The sequence below is a fragment of the Mus caroli genome, unplaced genomic scaffold (genome assembly GCF_978045245.1).
Source record: "Mus caroli unplaced genomic scaffold, Mus_caroli_1 scaffold_18, whole genome shotgun sequence".
Lineage (NCBI taxonomy): Eukaryota > Metazoa > Chordata > Mammalia > Rodentia > Muridae > Mus > Mus caroli.
Genome location: NW_028227273.1, coordinates 15,915,208 through 15,936,589, shown reverse-complemented (window position 1 = coordinate 15,936,589; position 21,382 = coordinate 15,915,208). Strand labels below are relative to the sequence as shown.

Below are 21,382 nucleotides of genomic sequence, written 5' to 3'. Positions count from 1 at the left end.
GGGGTACTGAACCCAAACCTGTGATTCTGCCTGCAGGAGAGCAGACTGACTCATGTAAAGGTGGCATGGACGAAATCTGCTTCTCAAGTACACAGAACTGAACATACAGGAGTGGCCCATAAATGCTCCCCGTAATAAGTATTAATGCCAACTTTTTACGTTACTAAGGTGGCAGTCAGTGTGGTTACACGCATAACCTGACGCCAGATTGCCAGGCTGACTTGTGCTACACCACAGTATGACATGGTCTATGCTGACCCATGCTGTGTCTTGATTTCCTCATCTACACAATGAAACTGTTGGGAAGATGCGGTCAGCTTAGTATAAAAGCTTAGAATGTGTTTAGCACATGGGTTCTAAGTATTCATTACTGTTATTTGAGGATGAACAAAACAGATTGGTTCTAGATAGGTTCCCTCTTGCAATGGTAATCACAAAGCTCTCCCCTGACGTGGTGTGAAAACGTGGCAGACGTCATCACCCTTCTTGTACAGATATCCTTAGAATGAAGTGGAGCCAACAGCAAAAGTTCCCACTGTTGGTTTTAGCAAACAGGTTGGGGGCGATGGCATACTCCATCAGAAATTAAACAGGACCAACTTCATTCCTTTCCCTGTCTTTTCCTCCCCATCCCTTCCCTGAGAAAAGGTCTTGTACAAAGCTTTGAAACCTCCACAATCGTGGGATTCCTAGTGTATGCCGACAGCCCTGGCTCATTCTTGACATGTACAGAAGGAGGCATTACAGATTGAAAAGCCTTCACTAGTCATGAAAACTATAGCGTGAAGCTTTCTGGGAAGGACTGGAAAAACGACCTGCAGGTACAAAGCTCACTCTAGGTATAAAGTGCATAGACGAAACACGTCTACTCAAGGGGCTTACAGTGCTATTCTGAAGACTGGGATAATCAGTTAGCTAAACATAGCCTTAAGACAAAATGCTCAAGTGGTAGCATAAGAAGATCTTTAAAGCTTGGGGAGGGGTAGGTCAGGAGGACACACAGGCCACTCAGAAGGTAGGCTTTGAAGAATTGTAAGAGGCTTGTAGGAGGGGCTGTTGGCTGAAGGAAAGACATGCAAAACACAGGAAAGAGTTTAGGAGTACACAACTAGGTTTGTGTGAGAAGTGGGAGGTGAGGCCCAAAAGGTTCTTTAACAAGGGCCACATGGGAAACCTATAGCAGCTGTGGCTAAAGGGAAGGCAAATACATGAAACTTATGTTTCTGCAGATGATCCAGTAGCAGTGACTGAGCAACAGAGAGACTGGGGGCAGCACAGCTAAAAGGCCACTTTAGTAGTTTCTAGATGAGGCTGGTGGGGCCTGGGTTACTGCCAACACTAAACATTTTGAGAAAAATAAGAGACAAAACAGTTTAAAAGTGGAGTACTTGGCCTTGCCCAGTGGCACACACATTTAATCCCAGCACTTGAGAGGCAGAGGCAGATAGATCTCTGTGAGTTCAAGGCCATCCTGGTCTACATGGTGAGTTCTAGGTCAGACAGGGCTACAAAGTGAGACCCTGTCTCAAGAATAAAATTTAATAATAATAATAATAATAAACTAAATACAGTAGAGTGCCCAAAGACTGGTACTGACTCAGGGAGATGAAGAGACGGGATGATTTTGATCCCAAAGATTTCAGATTAAAGGTGAGAATCTGAAACTTAATTCTCTTTTACCTTCACTGGAAATTTCTCGCCATGGATTTGGTGGGTACATAAATGCAGCGTTTTGGATTTGGTCATTTATATCTTCATCTTCATTGAATGGGAATGTGCCACTGAGGCTCACATAAACGATGACTCCCACTGACCACATGTCTAGAGAACGGTTGTAGCCTTTGCTCCTGAGAACCTCAGGGGCTAAGTAGGCTGGAGTTCCTACCACTGACCTCCGGAACGACTTCTCACCAATGATGCGGGCAAACCCAAAGTCACACAGCTTCACCTGGAAATTGAATATGTCAAAGCTTATCAAATAATGTATCAATACCCGTCCCTAGATATGCTCAGTGCGGACTCTGCACCAACAGCTATAGACAGGCCAAGTGAAACGCCATCTCCCCAGAGGAGACAGATACATCTGTAGCTCTGTGAGACTACAGCAGTATGAAGAGCTATCCTAGCACTTATTTTAAAAACAATTTGTTCTCTATGGAGTCATGGAACAAGGATTCAGTTTTGTTGTCCTGATGAAATGGATGGAGGATGCTGATCTTCAATTGAGGAGCCCCCTGTTCCCCTGGAACAGTCCTGGCTGTCAACTTGACTACATCAGGAATAAACTACAACCCAGAAATGGAGGGCACACCTATGATCCAGATCTTGAGGCTGGAAGACATAGGCTTCTGACCTGGATATCTTGAGGCATGGTGGCCATGAAAAATTTAGGCAAGGTAGTACACGCCTTTAATCCCAGGAGATTGAGGCAGACAGATATCTGAGTTCAGGGTAAGCCTGGGACAAAGCAAGTTCCAATCCACACTTTAATCTGGGCTATACTTTCTGCTGGAGGCCTACATAGGGACACTGGAAGAAGGAAAAACTCAGTCTTCTTGCCTGCTTGCACTTACCTGCCAGCACATCTGTTGGAACCTACTTCTCTGATCAGCTGAAACAGCTAGCCTCTCAGGACTGAGCAACTACTAGATTCTTGGACTTCCTACTTACAGCTGCCTATTTGAGGTTAGCTGGACTACAGACTGCAAGTCATCACAAGAAATTCTCTTAAAATATAGATATTCCATGTGACTCTAGAGAACCCTGACTAATATACCTCTTTTCTATTTCTCTAAAATTGTGTTTCAGTTTTGAATCCTAAGTGTCTAGACATAAAAGTATTCAAATGTTTTGCTACATGAAAAATAAGCTACAGTATTTCAAAGAGTCCTTCATTTTGCTTAATCTTTGAGTATCTGCTGGCTGGATGTTATGTATTGGCAGGTAAGTAAACAAGACTTACAGATGACAATCAACAGTGGAGAACCTCTGAGCTGTCAGTGCTTTCTATGCTGACAGACTACTGCTCCAGTCGGTTTAGAGTTGAATACAGTTACATATGAACATGACCACAACCACTGCCATGTTCTCTGGAAGTATGATGGGCTTAGCACAGCTCAGGACACTGACTGTGTTGCATCAATTTAGATTGTTTTGGTTACTAGTGATTGCAGCTATGCCCAACAGCCAAATGCTAAGTCCTCCCCAGAGGCAATGCTCCAACTGACAAAGTGATTTAGGAACTGGGAGAGGGGTTTGGTGTCTATACAGACACAGTGCAGACAGCGGCTAGAGAACAGAGTTGGAGGCATACTCAAAGGCTGCTTGCTGTTTCTAGTATATGTCACATGATACATGTCTTATGAGTAAAATTTACTGAGACATAACTGAACTTGGTGACTCCTCTATTCAGATAGTTGAAGAGCTTAAACAAACGAGTGAATGTAAGACTCATATACATAATTAGAACTCAGCCCACCCCCAAAGAAACCCCAAACTTTGTTTCTTGAGACTTATTTAATCTGAAAAAGTGTTAATACATACCAGCAATATAATAAAGTCTGAATTTAAATGATTGAGCTGCTACCTCAAACTGGCAGCCAGAGACTACAATGGTTGTACACAGAGCTCTGTTTCGTATCAGGAGGAACTTTTGTAAATTTTGTTAATTCAGAAATGCTTCTAAATCCAGTTCTGAGAATGCCTCACCTGAGGAAATGGCTCTGCGGATGCAAGCAGCACATTTTCGGGCTTTAAATCACAGTGCACAATATTCTTGAAATGTAAATTCCTCAAGGCAACAAGTATCTGTTAGGGAGAAGGTTTTGAGGAGCAACTGAGAGCAAAGTAAGATGACAAACGGGTATTAAAACCACCCTGAACCCCTGACTTTCCATGCTGACCTACAACCTGGAGAGAAGATGCATGGTACAGAGGGTGGGGGGATCAGCTGTCCTTGCAGAGGACCAACTTCAGTCCCCAGTCCCCACAAGACAGCTCCCAATTGTTTGAACTCTATTTCTTCTGACTTACACCGACACCACACACATGTACATACATGCAGACAAAACACTCATACACATAAAATAAAAATAGAATTTAAAAGTAATCCTACTCCTGCAAAGGACTTTTTTTTTAAATGCCTAGAAAATCAGCTAAATTCCAATGTGACTTCTTGAAATGTGTAATTTCAAAACTCTACTATATTTAGTCAAATGTAGCTAAAAGTATTATTGTTTCACGTTTATTAAGGCTACCAATCCTTAGTTTCCCAATATATCAAAATGGGGCTGTTGACTTCTCTTAGGTTTACTGGTTTCAAGGTATAATGAAAATACCTGTGTGACCATGAATTTGGTAATCCGTTCTGGAAGTCGACTCTTTTCACTGGACAGAATCATTTCCAACATATCTCCATGGAGCTTTTCCATCACCACGAAGACTCGTTCTGGGGTTTCAAACATACATTCCAGGTTTACAATCCCAGGATGGTGCAGATTCTGAAGAGGTGGAAGGGTATTTGGGTGATCAACCTCAGTAGAAAACTAGTCTTACCATGAAACCACCTAAAAGACTACAATGATTATATGAAGATATAGAAGGAAAAGAAAAATATTTAACGCTCACCCTTCCTTTTGTATTAGACAAAGACCATTAACAGAAAGGCACAACTGGTCCAAACACTGACCATGGGGTACGGGACCGACACACCTAGTGTGTACCAATCAGTAAATAAGGTATTATGTGGAAAGTTTGTTTTACAGAGTACTTGTGTTTCAAGTTCACACTACACTCTATCTCCCATTTAAAGCATGTTAAAGTTCATGTTTAAACTGTTTACACATATAGATTTTGCTGAGTTTATACACTGTCAAGGGATAACCAACGTCACAATTTTGGACACACACGAACTCTCTCCTTCAAATACCTGTTTTAGTGAAAGCTGAGTATCTAGAGACAACCTAAAATACCTAATTGTACACTGATACAAACAAGCACTATTCACTGTGTGCATCAACTTTAAATTCCCAAGTTAGATATTCACTCCAGGGCTGTTTGTGATCAAAGCCAAAAGACATGAATACCTAGATGAAGATCTTGTGTTCCTATTGTCTTCTGCATTAGCTGGACAGCAAACAAGATTTCAAAAGTAAATACGAAAAACATCAACAACGCACTCTTTTTTTTTTTTTTTTTGGTTTTTCAAGACAGGGTTTCTCTGTGCAGCCCTGGTTGTCCTGGAACTCACTCTGTAGACCATGCTGGCCCCGAACTCAGAGATCCGCCTGCCTCTGCCTCCCAAGTGCTGGGATTAAAGGCGTGCACCACCACCACCCGGCTAACAACACACTCTTATACAGAGCCTATGTAAATAATATTAATATTCTACCTAAAGTTGACTTTGTTGGAAGCAGGTCTGATCTGAGCCTGGGGACTGACTGATCAGGAAGTTTTGATTATCCCTCCTCTGAAAACATGAAGTAATTGTTACTTACTAGCAATAATAACATAAGAAGTGTATCACTGACATTTGCTTAAACTCACAAAGAAGATAAAAATATTAGGTCAAAAGAAAAATGCAAGTCCTTTATGTGCTTTACATCTGCTAACTTATCTTTAGAATATGCTTTAGTAAGTTGAGCATGGTGGTGTGCATCTGAAATCAAGCCCTCAGGAGATCTAGAGCCAGAGGACCCCAGGAGCACGCGATTTATCTTGGGCTACACAGCAACCCTTGGCTTCAACAAAACCAAAACAACAAAAATCCCAACCAAACAAAACTAAACAGCACCAGACTTTCAATGAAGAAATGCAGTGCAGAGACCTTGAATTAACAGAACAACATATTACTGCTAGAGGCACACTTCGCTTTAATTAGTGTTTATATTTAGGGTAACTAGCAAAAAAGATTCGAATCAAACTCGCATTAAAAGTAAAATCACAGCAGGGTCTTTAAAGTTCTATACATTATAATCTTCAGTACACAAAAGATCCAAAAGACCCCCACACCTATCCTCTCTGCATCATCTAAAATAGTCATTCAAAGTCTCACAAATCAAAATTCAAGCCCACGTACGCCGCCTTTAAGTTTTACCTGTAAAATAGCCACTTCATTGCGGAGCTGGCTTTCTTGCTTTGTGGGGAATCTCATTTTATCAATGACTTTAATAGCCACATCCCTTCCAGTCTTTCTGTGTTTTCCTGTTAAAGAACAGAAAAGAATCAACTGGCAGCCCACATCTAACAGAAAAGCTGGGTTGACAAGTTATCCACAGACTGAAATTTTATTTATTTATTCTTACATCTTTTGTTCATGTTCTTTTCCACATTTTAAGAAACATGATGATGCTTTCCTCTATAGTACTGCCTGTAATAAAGGCAATTTCATGACCTGAAATGGCATAACACCTTCATGGCCTGCTTGCTGAGAAGTAACAGATCATAGTAAATAAGTGACAGTTTTTAAATGCCCTGACCAAGTCTTCGGAGTCTGTCAAGATGGAAATGATGTACTACTGAGTTTTAGTCTAGGTTCACTAAGTCAGCAGCGTGATTAAGTACAGCAAACTCTCAAACCCCAGGCCTTCAAATTCTAGGTATAAGGTAAGTGTATAACAGCATCTCACTCATCCACTGAAACAAATGAGTCACGCTGCACTAAGTGGGGTCACTGTTGAAGAGGTGGGGACAGCAGGCACATTTCTTACCTCCATCTAACACACGTGACTTGCTCTCTACCTGTTGATTAGTTGAAAATTACAACTGTTTCAAGGGCACAGCCCTAAATTCTGACTACTGTAAAAGACAGGCTTGTTTGGTACTTCAGACCAATTACTCTTCCCTCAGTGAGGTCTTCCAGAGATCTCACGAGTATAAAACTAACAAATCTGAAGTTGCAAACCACAGATGTGTGCATGTGTAAAACCCACACATTTTTCTGGGTGAGGCATAGTTCCAAGCAGATACTTGGAAAACAAAACAGCCATCCTCAGGGCTACCCTCAGAGTTCAGCAGGAAGATGAGAGAGACCCAGTGTTATAGGCTCTCTGGCAGGAGGATGCCCACTGTAAGGCAGGAGCACGGAGGAAGCACAATGCAGATACTCAGATGAGCAATAGGATGGTCAGAAAACACATAGAGAGGTGATTCTCAACCTGTGGGCACAACGCCTCTGGGGGGTGTTGAATGACCTTTTCATAGGGCTCATTTGCATATCAGATACCTACATTATGATTCATAACAGCAAATTACAGTTATAAAGTAGCAAAAAAATAATTTTATGGTTGGGGGGGGTCACCATAACAAGAGGAACTGTATTAAGGGGTCATGTTATTAGGAAGGTTGAGAACCACTGCAGTAGAGGTGGTCCTTCAGTTGAGGCTAGAAAAAAACACATGCTAACTAAAGGATGGAGAAAGGTGCAGAGGTCAAATACAGAGGCATGCAAGCATGCCTTGAAGAAATAAAAAATGAACTGTAATTAGAATGGAGGTTACATAAGCAGAGATTGTAGCAGCCTGCATACTTTAAGAACTATGGACACGGACCACAGACAATGGGCTTCTGAATGTCCTAATACTAACATCCGATGCTGATGCTCTGAAAGGCTTGCTCCAAGAGTGGTGTGAAAGAAGGGGAGGACTGAAGCGGAATCAAGGGTTTCACATCCTATCTGGGGTCACAGCTTACAGAGTTATGTCATGGGCACGTTTGTTGTAATTAATTCCAGTAAGCCTATGTGCAGTGCAATTCAGTTTACTACCTTCATTAAGCCGATATCAAGATTTTGAGATACAGATGCTAAATGGTTTTATCAGTATTCTTTTTTTTTTTAAAGATTTATTTATTTATTATATGTAAGTACACTGTAGCTGTACTTCAGACACTCCAGAAGAGGGCGCCAGTTCTTGTTACGGATGGTTGTATGTGGTTGCTGGGAATTGGACCTTCAGAAGAGCAGTCAGTGCTCTTAACCGCTGAGCCATCTCTCCAGCCCCTTTATCAATATTCTTAACCGCAGGACAGAGTAAGAATTCAGTTCTTCAGACCTGAGAAGATGAATGCTGACTGTGCATTGGAAACTAGTGGGAAACATACTTCAGTGAACAGTGCACATAAGCCAATACAAACACATCTTTACATACGAGCTGCTGCAAGAAGAGATAAAGACTACTGTAGAAGTAATTTCTTGATCCTGCCATTCTTAGTTCTGCTACTGAAATGAAGAGAGACTTGGTTTTAGTTGAGAGCGTATGAACCAGCCATTGAGGAGGAGAGCACTTAACAGAACTGTGAGCTAAAAGAATGTCAGCTGTCTTCAGAGTTTACAAGTTAGAAGATATGCATGTAACAGGCTGTAATCGCTTACCTCCATAAACAATGCCAAACTGGCCAGAACCAAGCACCTCGTCCGCAAAGATCTGGTAAACGCTGCTGATGTCCTAGAGAAAACAAACAAGCACAGTGTTCTTCATCAAGCAAGCACAGCAACGTCGCTGACTCAAACACTTAGTTTTAATTTCATGTTAGAAGCAAAAAAACTTATGAAGCACAAAATATTTTATGAAGCACAAAATATTTTATGAAGCAAAGGCTTTCTGGATTTTAGAGAAAGTTAGCCTGGTCTTACACTATGATTCAATATGCAAATATAACTTATTCTTTAAGAATACCCTTAGGAGCTGGGTGTGGTGACACATGCCATTAATTGTAGCCTACCTTCTAGGCATAGACAGGCATGTCTGTGAGTTCAAGGCCAGCCTGGTCTACATAGACCTGTCTCAAAATAGAACCAAACCAACCAACCAAAAACCCTTCAGGGAAAAAAGATGCTTTGAGTTAAAAATAAATTTCATATTCAGTACTGACCTATAAAAAAATTAAGAACTAAGTTTTACCAAAAAAGAAGACTGCTATCTTCGACTTAAAACATAAAAACAAAACAACAACAAAATAATTAGGCCAGGGTGATAGCTCAGCTTGTAAAGTGCGTGCTGTGCAAAGATCTTAGCTTGATTCAGAGCCTAGTTTTAAAAGAAGTGTGTGGTGCTTCATGCTTCTAATTCCAATGCAGGCAGGTGAGAGATGCTGATCCTGGGGCTGCTGGCCAACCAGCCTGCCTAGTCAGTGAGCACCAAGCTCGTGAGACACACACACACACACACACACACACACACACACACACACACACACACACACACGCAGGCACACTGCACACAGGGTGGAAGGTGCACACACACACACAGACACACACACACACACGCAGGCACACTGCACACAGGGTGGAAGGTGCTCAGCAGGAGCGATGTCTGAGTTTTCCACAGGTTCCTACGACTCCTTGAAGAGTCTGGATCTGCTGAACACTGCATTAGATTTAAGTTTGCCAAAAGAACAGAGGCCAGGGCAGTGGCTACTTCCCTGTCTTCATAGAAGTTCTAACAGGTGACGATTCTCCCCCCACTCCTTCTGAGTTACCTCATCAGGCAGAGTTTTCACTGAAGCATGGTGACAGTATGGTGAGATATGATTGCCTGAGGATTTAGGGGCTTGGGATTGGCTCACACACTGCTTATAAGCTTATGTGTACTGCACAGTGCTGCACAATAAACTCCGATCTGCACCCTGACGCTGCTCTCCAGAGCCTGATTCCCAGGATTCGGGGTTCATCGTGTGACTCCATCGCCTCTCACCTTCTGTCCTTGGTCCTGTTCCCACACTTGGGGATATAAACTTAATCCTGGTAAGATTTTCACATTAATTCCCTTATTTTAATTATTCGGCCTGGCACATGGGATGTAATTATTACTTACGACATTCTCCTGAACCTGACAGTTAGACACGGAGATACTGGTAGCCAGATCTTCTGTAAAAAGAATGGAATATAAGAAAAACACAAAATGGTTAGTATATGACTTAATATTATTTCCTGGAAATCCATAGCTTATCAAATTTAAAATTACATCAATATAGATAATATATGCATTAAAATGTTATATACGATACTAACCCATCAACAAGAAATTGAGTAAATAAAATGACACATCCACACAAATAATATTCTAAATATTTAATAAACAGCATAGATCTGTGACATAATGTCCTACTAAGGGCTCAGTATTAGAGCATCTGCCTACTATGTGTGAAGTGTGAGGCCCTGTATTCACAAAAGAGGAAAAAGCAAGTTGCAGTGTAGCAGTGTTTGAATTAAACTAAAAATGCTACTTCTGGTGAGTGAGTGATGCAGGCTTGGGAGTGAGGACTGTAATATTTGTATATCTATACTGCTTATATTGGTTTTTTTTTTTTTTTTTTTTGGTTTTTCGAGACAAGGTTTCTCTGTGTAGCCCTGGCTGTCCTGGAACTCACTCTGTAGACCAGGCTGGCCTTGGACTCAGAAATCCGCCTGCCTCTGCCTCCCGAGTGCTGGGATTAAAGGTGTGCGCCACCACCACCCGGCGCTTATATTGTTTTAAAACATAAAAAAGCATGTATTAGGACAGATGGCTCAGTGGTTAAGAATACTGACTGATCGATCTTTCAGAAGACCTGGTTTGAGTTCTAGCATTCACTGGGTGGCTCACAACCATTTGTAACTCTAGTCTCAGGGGATCGGATGTCCTTTTCTGGCCTCTGGGGGCATCATTCACATATGTGGTACACAGACATATACGGAGGCAAAAAACCCATGCACATTTAAAAAAAAAGAATTCATTACTTTTACTAAAAAGTTTAAATTAGATAAATTTACACAGTGGTAATGAAATATGCCTTCTATGTATTAAGAGTAGGTAAAAGGAATTTATAAAAAAAGATCCCAGAGTATATGACCTTATACTTCGAAAAAGGAAAAATAAAACAATGTAGTAGTTCGTATGGACTCCCATCCTCCCAAGTCCTTCCCCAGTTAAGACATCTATAGCAAATGGCTGACAACGGTCTCTTGAAGGCAGAGACAGGACTGAGATGGGATGGACCCTCATGTATCCTGGGGATTGCCTCAAGTCAGATGATATAGTCCTACAAAGTTTTGATGAGTTACTGTGGTAAACAAAGAAAGTAATAAGAAAAGGGAAATATGGAAACAAGACCAAAAAACCATGAAGACAACCCAGAGAAACGAACTATGATGCTTCCTTCACAACTGCACATACTAAAACACAGGACAGCACTAATATAAGCAAATTATTCATTTTAAGTGAGTAATACAGGTTGGGGAACGGCTTAGTATGCAAAAGCATTTGGATCCAAGTTTAATCCCCAACACCTGTTTTAAAAGGCCAAGTCTGGCCTTCTGCAGCTTTGTGCGGTGCAGAGAGAGGAGGATTAAGAGAGCTTGCTGCCTGGTCAGTCTAGCCAAAGTCTAGTCCATTTCAGTGCTCTCTAGGGAATCAGCAGCAAATAGAAAAGGACCTGATACTCTCCTCTGGTCTTGTACTCAGGTGTACACACATACACACACACACACACACACACACACACACACACACTCACACACACACACACACGAGAAACTCTATTTAAAAATATTAAGCTAGTTCAAAAATATTTTATGTCATCCAAATCTTTTTTTTTTTTTTTTCTGAGACAGGGTTTCTCTGTGTAGCCCTGACTGTCCTGGAACTCACTCTGTAGACCAGGCTGGCCTTGAACTCAGAAATCCGCCTGCCTCTGCCTCCCAAGTGCTGGGATTAAGGGCGTGCGCCACCACTGCTCGGCTCCAAATCTTTCACTTTTTTAGGGAATAGTCTGACTATGTAACCTAGGCTGTCCTGGAACTCCCTATGAAGGCCATGTTGGCCTCAAACTCAAAGACATCACCTTCCCTCTACCTCCTGGAGTGCTGCAATTAAAGGAGCATACCAGTACACCCAGTAAGTAATTTAAAAATTTAAGACTGAGCAAGGAAAGGCACACCAGCAAAATTACTGTGCCTGCCAATGCCTTTCTAGTGGTTTGTTTCCTAGTTTCATTATTTTCTTTTCTCTCAATGGCCTCCTCTATCTGGATCCATCCAGCTTTAATTTCTCTCAGTTTCAGACAAAATGGGAATATCAGTTAAGTCTCGGGCACGCTGCCCAGTGCACTGTGTGTATATATTATTCCTCCCAGAACACTGGAGCCCAAGATCACACAGCAAAGTGAGCGGCAACTGTGTGCATTTTCCCTCATCTCCCCTCTTACGCTAGGATTCTGCCTTAGAGACTTTAACCAAGCCTTTGGAAGTTAAGAATAAAATGTGCATGTATGTCTCTACTATTTCTGGGGAAAGGCTCCTAGTTTTGATTAACTGTTAGTGCTGTCTAAAGTGCCCAGAACGTAACCGCTGTTAACCATGCACCCCTCCCTCCCTCCTCAGGCGTACCAAAGGCTGTACACGACTCCAGCCTTCATGCTCTTGATTACACCTGTCTCCCCAACAAAGCAGCACTACCTCTTCTACCATTCATTTACCTCTGCCTATCCTACCCTTGACTGCAGGCCAAATTCCAAATCAAGTTTTCTCCTATGAAGCCCTGCTTCTCCAACCACACCTCAGTGTCTACAGTAAAACCTTCCTGATTTCGTCCCTGCACTGCATCTACTGCTGCTTAACAGTCAAGCACTCACCTCCCCTAAGTAGCGTCTATCGTCTCTCTCTTGAATTTTAGGTTTAGACCTAACATAGTACATGAAACAGTTGCATAAAATAATAGAGGTAAGCTCAGATAAATTGTATTTGGAAAGTGGCTGATACTTATTTTAATATAAATATATTTGTCTAATAATGACGCTTCTCTATAATTCTCTATGAATATAATTCCAATAAGGTAAAAGCTGTATTAGACTCTAATATTTTTTAACTATTAAATAAATATTCATTCAATTTGGGTTTAAAGTTTTGTTGGTATAATAGTATTCTTTAATATTCTCCCCCGCTCCAAACCCCAATTTTCCTGAGTCAGGATCTCACTATATCCCTGGCTGATACTCACAGACCAGACTGGCCTCTAACTCATAGCTCTACCTGCCTCTGCCTCTTCAGTGCTGAGATTAGAAGTGTGTACCACCATGGCCACTTCAATATTTTTAAATTTCTGTCGTGACTCATTTAAAAGTAACATCATTCTGACCTATCAGATTTTATGAGTATATTTTAAACATGATACTTTATGTCAGCACACACACACACACACACACAAATCCCCAAACAAAAAGCAGTTCACACACACCAAGCGGCTAAGCACTGTGGTACTATTCTTTGTCTTACAGACTGGATCCACTCAACGCTAACAATTCCACAGTAGCTGCTATTATAGAGCAGCAAAAAAGTACCCACCTTAGATCCGACAGCAGGCTGGGAGATGTAGAGTTTAAATGTAAGGAGATGAAGTTAGCCAGCTGTGAATATATCCTGGAGCCAACACACACACACACACTCACTCTCTCTCTCTCTGTGTCACATATATGTGTATATAAATGATACTCAGCATAACTTCATAAAGGTATTAACTAATGGTATTGGCAATTAAAGACAAAACATAAGCATTAAAGATAGAAAGAATGAAATAGCACAGCCACACAAGTGTATCTGCAAATGTTTAAAATGAAACGAAGCCACCAATGTGCTTCTACTTACTGTGGTCCTTCCCTTGCCCCGGAGAAGTGCAAACACTTGCTTGAGGAGTAACAGGCATGAGGGCCTGGCGAATGGCTTTTTCCCAGCTCTGCGCCACATCGAGTCCCACTCCAGTGGCAGCGAGAACAGGATTATGAGAGCTGCTCCCATTGTTCTCACCAACAAAGTATACCACAGTATCGGTGATGATTTCAAAACAGTGTGGGTTACTGCCTTGTGAAATGCTGGTGAAATCTTGCGGTGAAGATACACGGAGAATTTCTGAAAGTGGAATTTCCTGTAGTAAAAAAGTTGAACACTGAAAAACTATGAATAAACATTTATTTTTATTTTTAAAATACACTAGAAGCAAAGATAAGCATTTCTATGAATGCCACTAAGTCCAACACACTATACAGCATACGGATTAGGCAGCCAAGTATTATGGTATGTCCGTCTTAAATGACTTGACTGTTCAGTAATGCTAGAGGCAGATCATGGAGTGTTAGACTCGGGGCATGGGAGATGTGTAAAGTGCTTACAACCATGTGGACCTGTCAGATCCCCAGAGATAAGGGGTAGCAAGCAGGGACAGATGGATCTTGGAGAGCTCACTGGCCAGACAGTCTATCCAGAACAGTGAGCTTATTATAAAAAATACGGTGTGTGTGTGTGTGGGGGGGGGTGGCTTGAGAGAGGCTCAGTGGTTAAGAGCACTTTCTACTTTTGCAGAGGACTTGGGTCCATTTCCCAGCATCCACGTGGCAGCTCACAACTACCTGTTATACTAATTCCAGGGGACCTGACTCTTGTAACTAAGGGCATCAGACATACACATACACTCAGGCAAAACACTCATACACACATGCAAAACAAAAAACAAAACCAAACCGTATACTTCAAAAGAAAGAAAGGAAGAAAGAAAGAAAGGAAGGAAGGAAGGAAGGAAGGAAGGAAGGAAGGAAGGAAGGAAGAAAGGTGGATAACGATAGAGACATCTGGCATCTGCCTCTGCCCCTACATAGATACTGTGTGTGCATAGGTGCAAGTGCATGTTCACACACACACACACACACCCCTACACAATGAAATGCTATAGCAGATCTTCATGATGTTGGCAGAAAAGCATTTAGGAGGATAGTCTGCCTCCACATCCAATGCCTGTAGACTAGCGTCTGTCGGTAGCACTCGTTAGCTGCATCTCCAGCGACCGCCCTGCTGGAAGCAATAACCCTTAAGCTGAGCAAGCACAAATAACGGCTGGGGGCTGGAGAGGTGACTCAGCAGTCAAGAGCACTGGCTGCTGTTCCAAAGGACCTCGGCCCAATTCCCAGCACCCACATGGTAGCTCACAACTGTCTGTAATTCTAGTTCCAGGGCATCTGATACCCTCACACAGACATAAATGCAGGCAGGACACCAATATGCATAAAATAAAAATAAATAAAGTTGCTTAAGCATTCCTTCTAGTCCATACATTGGCCTAAATTATTATTTAATGTTTAGTTCAAGTAATAGGCCAAAACCAGACAACTGATTTTTTTTTTTTTTTTGGTGTGTAGTGTTTGTGTGTGTGTGTGTAAAATGGAAGTGGAGGGCAGTTGCTTCAACAAGGACTTAACGATGACCTCTATAAACTTTATTAGGCAGTCACAATAAGTACATTTACATAAAAATGAAGTTAAGCATACAAAACTTTACTGAAACCGAAAAATTCAGTATCACAATATTTTAACATTTTATAAAACGCAAAATCCTTACCTTATAATATTTTGATCCAGATTCATTTTGAAACAATGTTAGACATTTACTGTCAAGTCTCCAATAATGCCTCTTTCTCTATTGAAAACAGAAGTCAGAAAACATGGCTCAAAAGTGATTCCTACTTGCACTTTCCCTTTGCCATCCATTCTTCTATTCTGAGTAGTTTAAACAATGAGGTTTAAAATTTTCAAGATATAAAAAGGAAATCTACTGAAGTGGATCACTCCCACACTGACTTATATCTCATTTCTTATTGTTACCCAAGTGAATTTAGGTTTTAGGGGGTCCTTTCATACAAATTTATGTATGTACACAGAAATATCTGTACATCATTCATTCACATGCATAGATTTATATAAATTTACTTCTATGCTAAATTTCTGGATGTTGTCAAAAATAAACAGAGCTGCTCCCCAAGCACAGATAGGCAAGGGGTTCTGAGGCCCTAACCATCCCTGTTCATCCAGTTCCTGGATACAGAGCCCCAGATCCATACTTCTGCAGTTCCCCTAGCTCCAGGAGCTGCCAGGATTGTGCTGCACTCGAGCTACATCAGAGGGGTTTTTTTGTTTTTGTTTTTTTGGGTCATGGACAGCAGTCTGTGGACAGCTACATAACTGGTCAATGTGCTGAGAACAAGACTCAGTGCTCAGTCCTAAATGGGACCCTGATACTTATGCCATCATCACCAGGGCTCAGGCAACATCACATAGGAGGCAGAGAGAGCCAGATGGGGAGGGTGCTGTGAAATGGCATCTTCAGGGAATGAACTTATATAAGTAGCCGTGGTTACCTGTGGTCTATACATGATCAAGCCAGACAAAATCCTGGCATGGGTGGAGTAAATAATCTTTCGGTCTCATCCCTTAATGAGGAGTCATTAACAGTGGACAACTGCTGGGGGAGGGAGAATCATTCTTTTTTTTTAAGATGTGGCCACTGGTAGGTTTTCATCCTCCACTGGGTATTTATCTGCAGTCCTCACTAACTTAGTGGCTATCACACACATACATAGAAGATGTGAAATTGAAAGGGTGATGTGCTGGGCGGGACATGGAGAAAAATGGAATACGTACTGCATTTCACTGTATACATATATAAAATTCTCAAAAATAAGAGGAAAAAATTAAAAAGATATAAAAAGACTGTTTTGATAGTGTTAAATTAAGACGACCCAATTCATGGTCTTCTCCACTGGGGTGAAGCAGCCACGGGGGTAACTACTTAGACAAGTGGTTCCCAGCTTCCTAACACCCTGACCCTTTTCTACAACTCCTCAAGCTGTGGTGACCCCCAAACATAAAGATATTTAGTGGGTACTTTATAACTACTGTTATGAGTCACGATGTAAATATCTGTTTTCTGATGTTCTTAGGCAACCTCTGACAAAGTGTCACTCGCCCTCCAGAAGGGGCTATGACCCGTAAGTTGTCACTCGCCCTCCCGAAGGGGCTGTGACCCGTAAGTTGAGAGTCACTGACTTAGGTCTCCAAACGTTCTGATCTCTGATGTAGCAAGAGCCAAACAAACAACCTGTTATATCAGTGCACGTTGAAGTTGATATTTTTTTATTATAAATAAAACCACACTTTATGTATAAGAATAATTTTATTTCCTTTTTCTGTGATCTCTCTTTTCATATTAATTAACGTTTTTTGTTGTTGTGATCTTTTATTATCAATTTGTTGGCTTTTTCACAAATTCTTGATTAGTTCTTATCGAAAGCATAAGTTGAAATACTTTTTCCAGTTTGTCATTTGTCTTGTTTTTGGGTTTGCCAAACCCAGAATTTCTTCCATGAGATTGGTTCATGGTTCTCCCCTCTCCAACATGGACTCTTTATAAAGTAACTGTTCGGTTTCTCCCACTGCTTTAACGTGAAACCATTTAAATAGTTTGATTCATTTAGTTTTGTTCCATGTGAAATGTGATGTACGTTATGGTCATTTTCCCCACAAATGGCTAACTGGTTACCCCAATAGTATGTATTGAGTTATTCATCATGAGACACAACACTAAATTCTCAGATGTGTGTATATTTCTTTTATGTTCCTGTTGAAAGGACATGGATTATAAACAAATGAAAAAATATATAGCTGTACTCTGTACTGCTGTCACCATGTAAAACTTTACTGAAACCAGCTAAATATAGTAAACATTTCATACGTTTTGAAATATTTTTATTCTTTGAGCATTTTATAGATGTGTCCAATGTATTTTGATAATTTTATCCCCATTCCTTCCCCTAACTCTGCCCAGATCTCACACTAATCTCCAAAGTTTGTGTCCCTCTTTAAAGAATAACCCAGGGTCCAGTTGGTGCCACCCATAAATTCCTGGGTATGGGGCCATCTGAGCATAGTTGACCTAGTAGGAGCCTTATCCTTAAAAAAGATCAACTTTCTGTCCTCCAGAAGCCCTCAGCTAGGAACAGGAGCGTCTGAGCCCCTTTCCACTGTCATGGTGACGCCACAGCTGCTGAGTTCACGAGCGCAGCAGTCTTGTCATGTCCAGAAGTCGGTTTCCCTGGGGTCCTCCTCAACTCTGCCTCTCAGTCTTTCTGCCCCTCTTTCACAGTGGTCCCTGAGCCTTGTGTGAGAGGAGCTATAACATGGTGGTGCTGTCTCATTTGGGGCTGAGTATTCCATGGGAACTCCTCTGTGCTTTGACTAGATGTGAGTTTTTCTCTGTCAACTGCCGTCCTCTGCTCAAAGGAACTTTTCCAGGGAGATCTAAATACTGCCACAGTCTAACTTCACAGTATTCTAAAAAGGCTTACTAAAAATATTCAGCAAATTTTAACAGTTACTGATTTACTGACTGCTACTATATGCTAAATATTGCCCTAAGTTCTTCTCATATATATTATCTCACTTGGATGTATGACACAGTTACTACTACTATACAGACTCTATAGACAAAGAAACTGAGGCATAAAGAAAAGTTAGTTTTGCTAAGAGACTTATGACAGGCTGGCTCTGCAGCCAGTACTCTCAGCCACTCCACTCTGCTGAGTCTTCTTCCTCTGCTGTCCTACTCTAACTTTACAATGCCTCCTCTTCGCTGCACTGATCCACGAGAATAGGTGCATTCACGCTGTTTATACACACCAAGACAATTGCTTCCTACCTTACCAAAGATGATTATTCATGTGCAATTTTAGTTCTTTCCATCTAATCATATTTTGACCATTACTCTGATGATCCTTTTGAGTCTTGACGATCATTCTAGCATAGCTTTTGCACACTGCTGTAGTGGATACGATGTCAGTACAAAGTTCACTCCTATCTTAACCGTCACAGTGCACACAGCAGAGCCGTCACCCAGCTTCCAGGCAAACATGCAGGCATGTGGTACTGACCAGGTTGTCCCTGCTGGTGTAGTGGACCATCCACCCTTCCTTCACAACTGTGCTGCTCCTCCTCTTTGTGTGCTTGATGGACTGCACCACCCTCATCAGCGGGATATTATTGCTGGTGGATGGACTAGAAAATATTTACAATTTATGATCAATATTTTCAATATCTAGTTTAAAAAAAAATCACACCTCACCCAGTTTGTAAAGCATAACTGAGCTAATATTTTCCAAAGTATTTTAAGAAGACAGTGACTTAAAAGGAAAATAAATTAGCTCTGTTATACTGACATGTAGTGAACTTATCAAACTACTATAATACTGTAACTAATCGTGTTTGTCATGATCCTTCAGGAAGGACATGGCCACACAAGAGAGGATGCGGAGGGGATGGGAAGATGATGGATGGAACAGAAAGAATCTTCCAGCCAGATGATTTGGAGCCTGCGAGGTCATTTGGGTTTGCTGTTGAGGAATTTTCTTGCCCTAGGCAGAAAAATAAATTCATAAGGCAAAACATGTTTACTCAACTTCACATGGCTCAAATTTCAAAATCAGTCGATCATATTAGAGAAAATAATACTGCTAAGGGAAATTACTTATAGGAATTAAGAAAATTAAACAGTGTAACAAATGCAATCAGGTTCTAAAGAGCTGGAGAGAATGTGCAGGTGTGTGTGTGCCGGCATCTCAGGGATGTATTCTTCACTGCTGGACCACCTGGTTACCTGTACGTGTGAAGAAACAGGCTGCTTCAGTGAATTCATATGGCACCTTTAGTAGTTGCTCTACAGTGAGATATCTTATCCAGACTTTATTTAAACAAAGTTCTTTTCTTTTTAAGAAAGTAAAGATTCTCTTGCTTTCTACCTTGAGTTGATAGCAAAGGTAATAGAATTTATTTCAGAAATACTGTGGTGCATGCAATAATTAACCATGATTTATTTAGATTTTAAATTACATTTAAAAAAGAAAGGCCACCTTTCCTGAATGGAGCTCCTGACCTGCCTTGGCCTTTATCAGCAGCGTAATGCATTACCTGATTGTCTTAACAGTCTCCTCATCTCGCTCCACGTCGAGATCAGTCGGGTCGAGGAAGAACATCTTGTCTTCCGGAGGGGACGGCTCCTCTGAGTCATCCAAGCCCCTACTGCCGTCACTGTTCACATCACTACTGTCAATATCCATCGGCATGTCTGCATCAGTTCCCACACTGCACGGCTCTAGGAAGGTTTAAATAGAATATTAATGCACCTAAGCAGATCAGTCTTAAAATTAACTAGAAAAAAAAGTTTTAAAACTTGAGAAAAATACCCTTGAGATTCAAAGTGAGGAAGTCTTTATTTTGTTCCTCACTTTTCTGTATGTGCTGGGGACCAAATCCAGGGCCTTGCAAATTCTAGGCAAGTGCTCTACCACTGAGAAAGTATATGTAAAAAACATTAGATAAGGGAGTTGTATTCAGAATATTTGTAGAAATTCCACAGTTCAATAATAAAAGACAAAACATTTACTTAAATACTAGTGGGCTGTAAACCGGTGCAGTGGCTTTGGAAGTCGGGCAGGTCTTCAAAATGGTAAATAAAGAGTTATCAAGTCGGCCAACCTCCTACATACCAGGTATCCAAATGAAATGAAACCATACGTCCACAGAGAAGACATACTAAAATGTGCATAACAACATTATCCCTAAGAACCCCAAAGGCAGGTACATCACAAAAATCTACTAACTGGTGACTGCATAAATAAAATGCACTTATTTCTCCGAGAACCAAATCATTCGTCCATAAGAAGAACTAAATACTGGCAAAGGCCACAATGTGTCTGAACCCTGAAAATACTGTGCTAAAGTAAAAGGAAACAGCCACCAGCCTCCATATTGATTATTATGAGTGTATTTATGTCCAATGTCTAAAATAGAAAGACATAAAAATAGAAAGTTGTCTACTGGTAGCCAGAGGCTAATAAAATGAGAATAGGGTGGGAATATGAAGAATGAAAATCCCTAACATTAGACAGAGTAATGGCCACATAACTTTGTGAATACAAGTGGGTAAATTAGAGAATAAGCAAACGATAGCTCAGCCAAGCTGCTAAAAATATACCACCAAGTTACAATGACGTCTAAAAATGAAGAAAGGCTTAGTATGTCAAATTATCACAAAAGTAAAGCATGTGAAGAAGCAATGTAGTGGGGGGGGGAGTGGGTACATAAATAACCAGCAAACATCTGAAAGGTATCCAAACTCAGGAGGAAACAGAAAACTGTACATTAAAGTGAATACATAGTATTTCATATCCATTTACTGAAAGGCAGGAAAGCTCACAAATACAAATGTGTATTTGTAATACAGAGCTAGAAAAGACTCAGGCACATTAGACACACTAGTCATACTTTACCAATAATGTTATAACTAGTTGTACCCAAAATCTGCCTATTACATCTCCCTTCTAAGGTAATGGTTCTCAGAACTGGAACCTTTGAAAGGAATCAGCTTCTGAAGGTCCTGCTCCTACCATCTGTATTAGTGTCCCCAAAGAGCCTCTTCACACATGTTAGCATGCTACCATGGACCTGAATGGCGTCTTCCGACTCTCACTAAACTCAGACTCTGCTAGCATCCTGGACTGCTCAGCCATCAGAACCATGGGACTCCATTTCTGTTGTT

General features: G+C 41.1%; 1 protein-coding gene across 1 annotated transcript in view; it reads right to left on the bottom strand.

Moving 5' to 3' along the window:
- The window catches only part of Prkd3 (protein kinase D3), a 71,360-nt gene that overhangs the window by 3,318 nt on the left and 46,660 nt on the right, over window positions 1-21,382 (bottom strand). The window contains exons 8-17 of the mRNA XM_021149666.3: window positions 19,753-19,936; window positions 18,720-18,843; window positions 15,356-15,433; window positions 13,616-13,892; window positions 9,810-9,862; window positions 8,369-8,441; window positions 6,095-6,201; window positions 4,338-4,499; window positions 3,709-3,807; window positions 1,681-1,948 (exon numbers count right to left, since the gene is read on the bottom strand). Of these exons, the coding sequence (XP_021005325.2) occupies window positions 1,681-1,948; window positions 3,709-3,807; window positions 4,338-4,499; window positions 6,095-6,201; window positions 8,369-8,441; window positions 9,810-9,862; window positions 13,616-13,892; window positions 15,356-15,433; window positions 18,720-18,843; window positions 19,753-19,936 (1,425 nt within the window). The remainder of the gene's footprint in view (window positions 1-1,680; window positions 1,949-3,708; window positions 3,808-4,337; window positions 4,500-6,094; window positions 6,202-8,368; window positions 8,442-9,809; window positions 9,863-13,615; window positions 13,893-15,355; window positions 15,434-18,719; window positions 18,844-19,752; window positions 19,937-21,382) is intronic.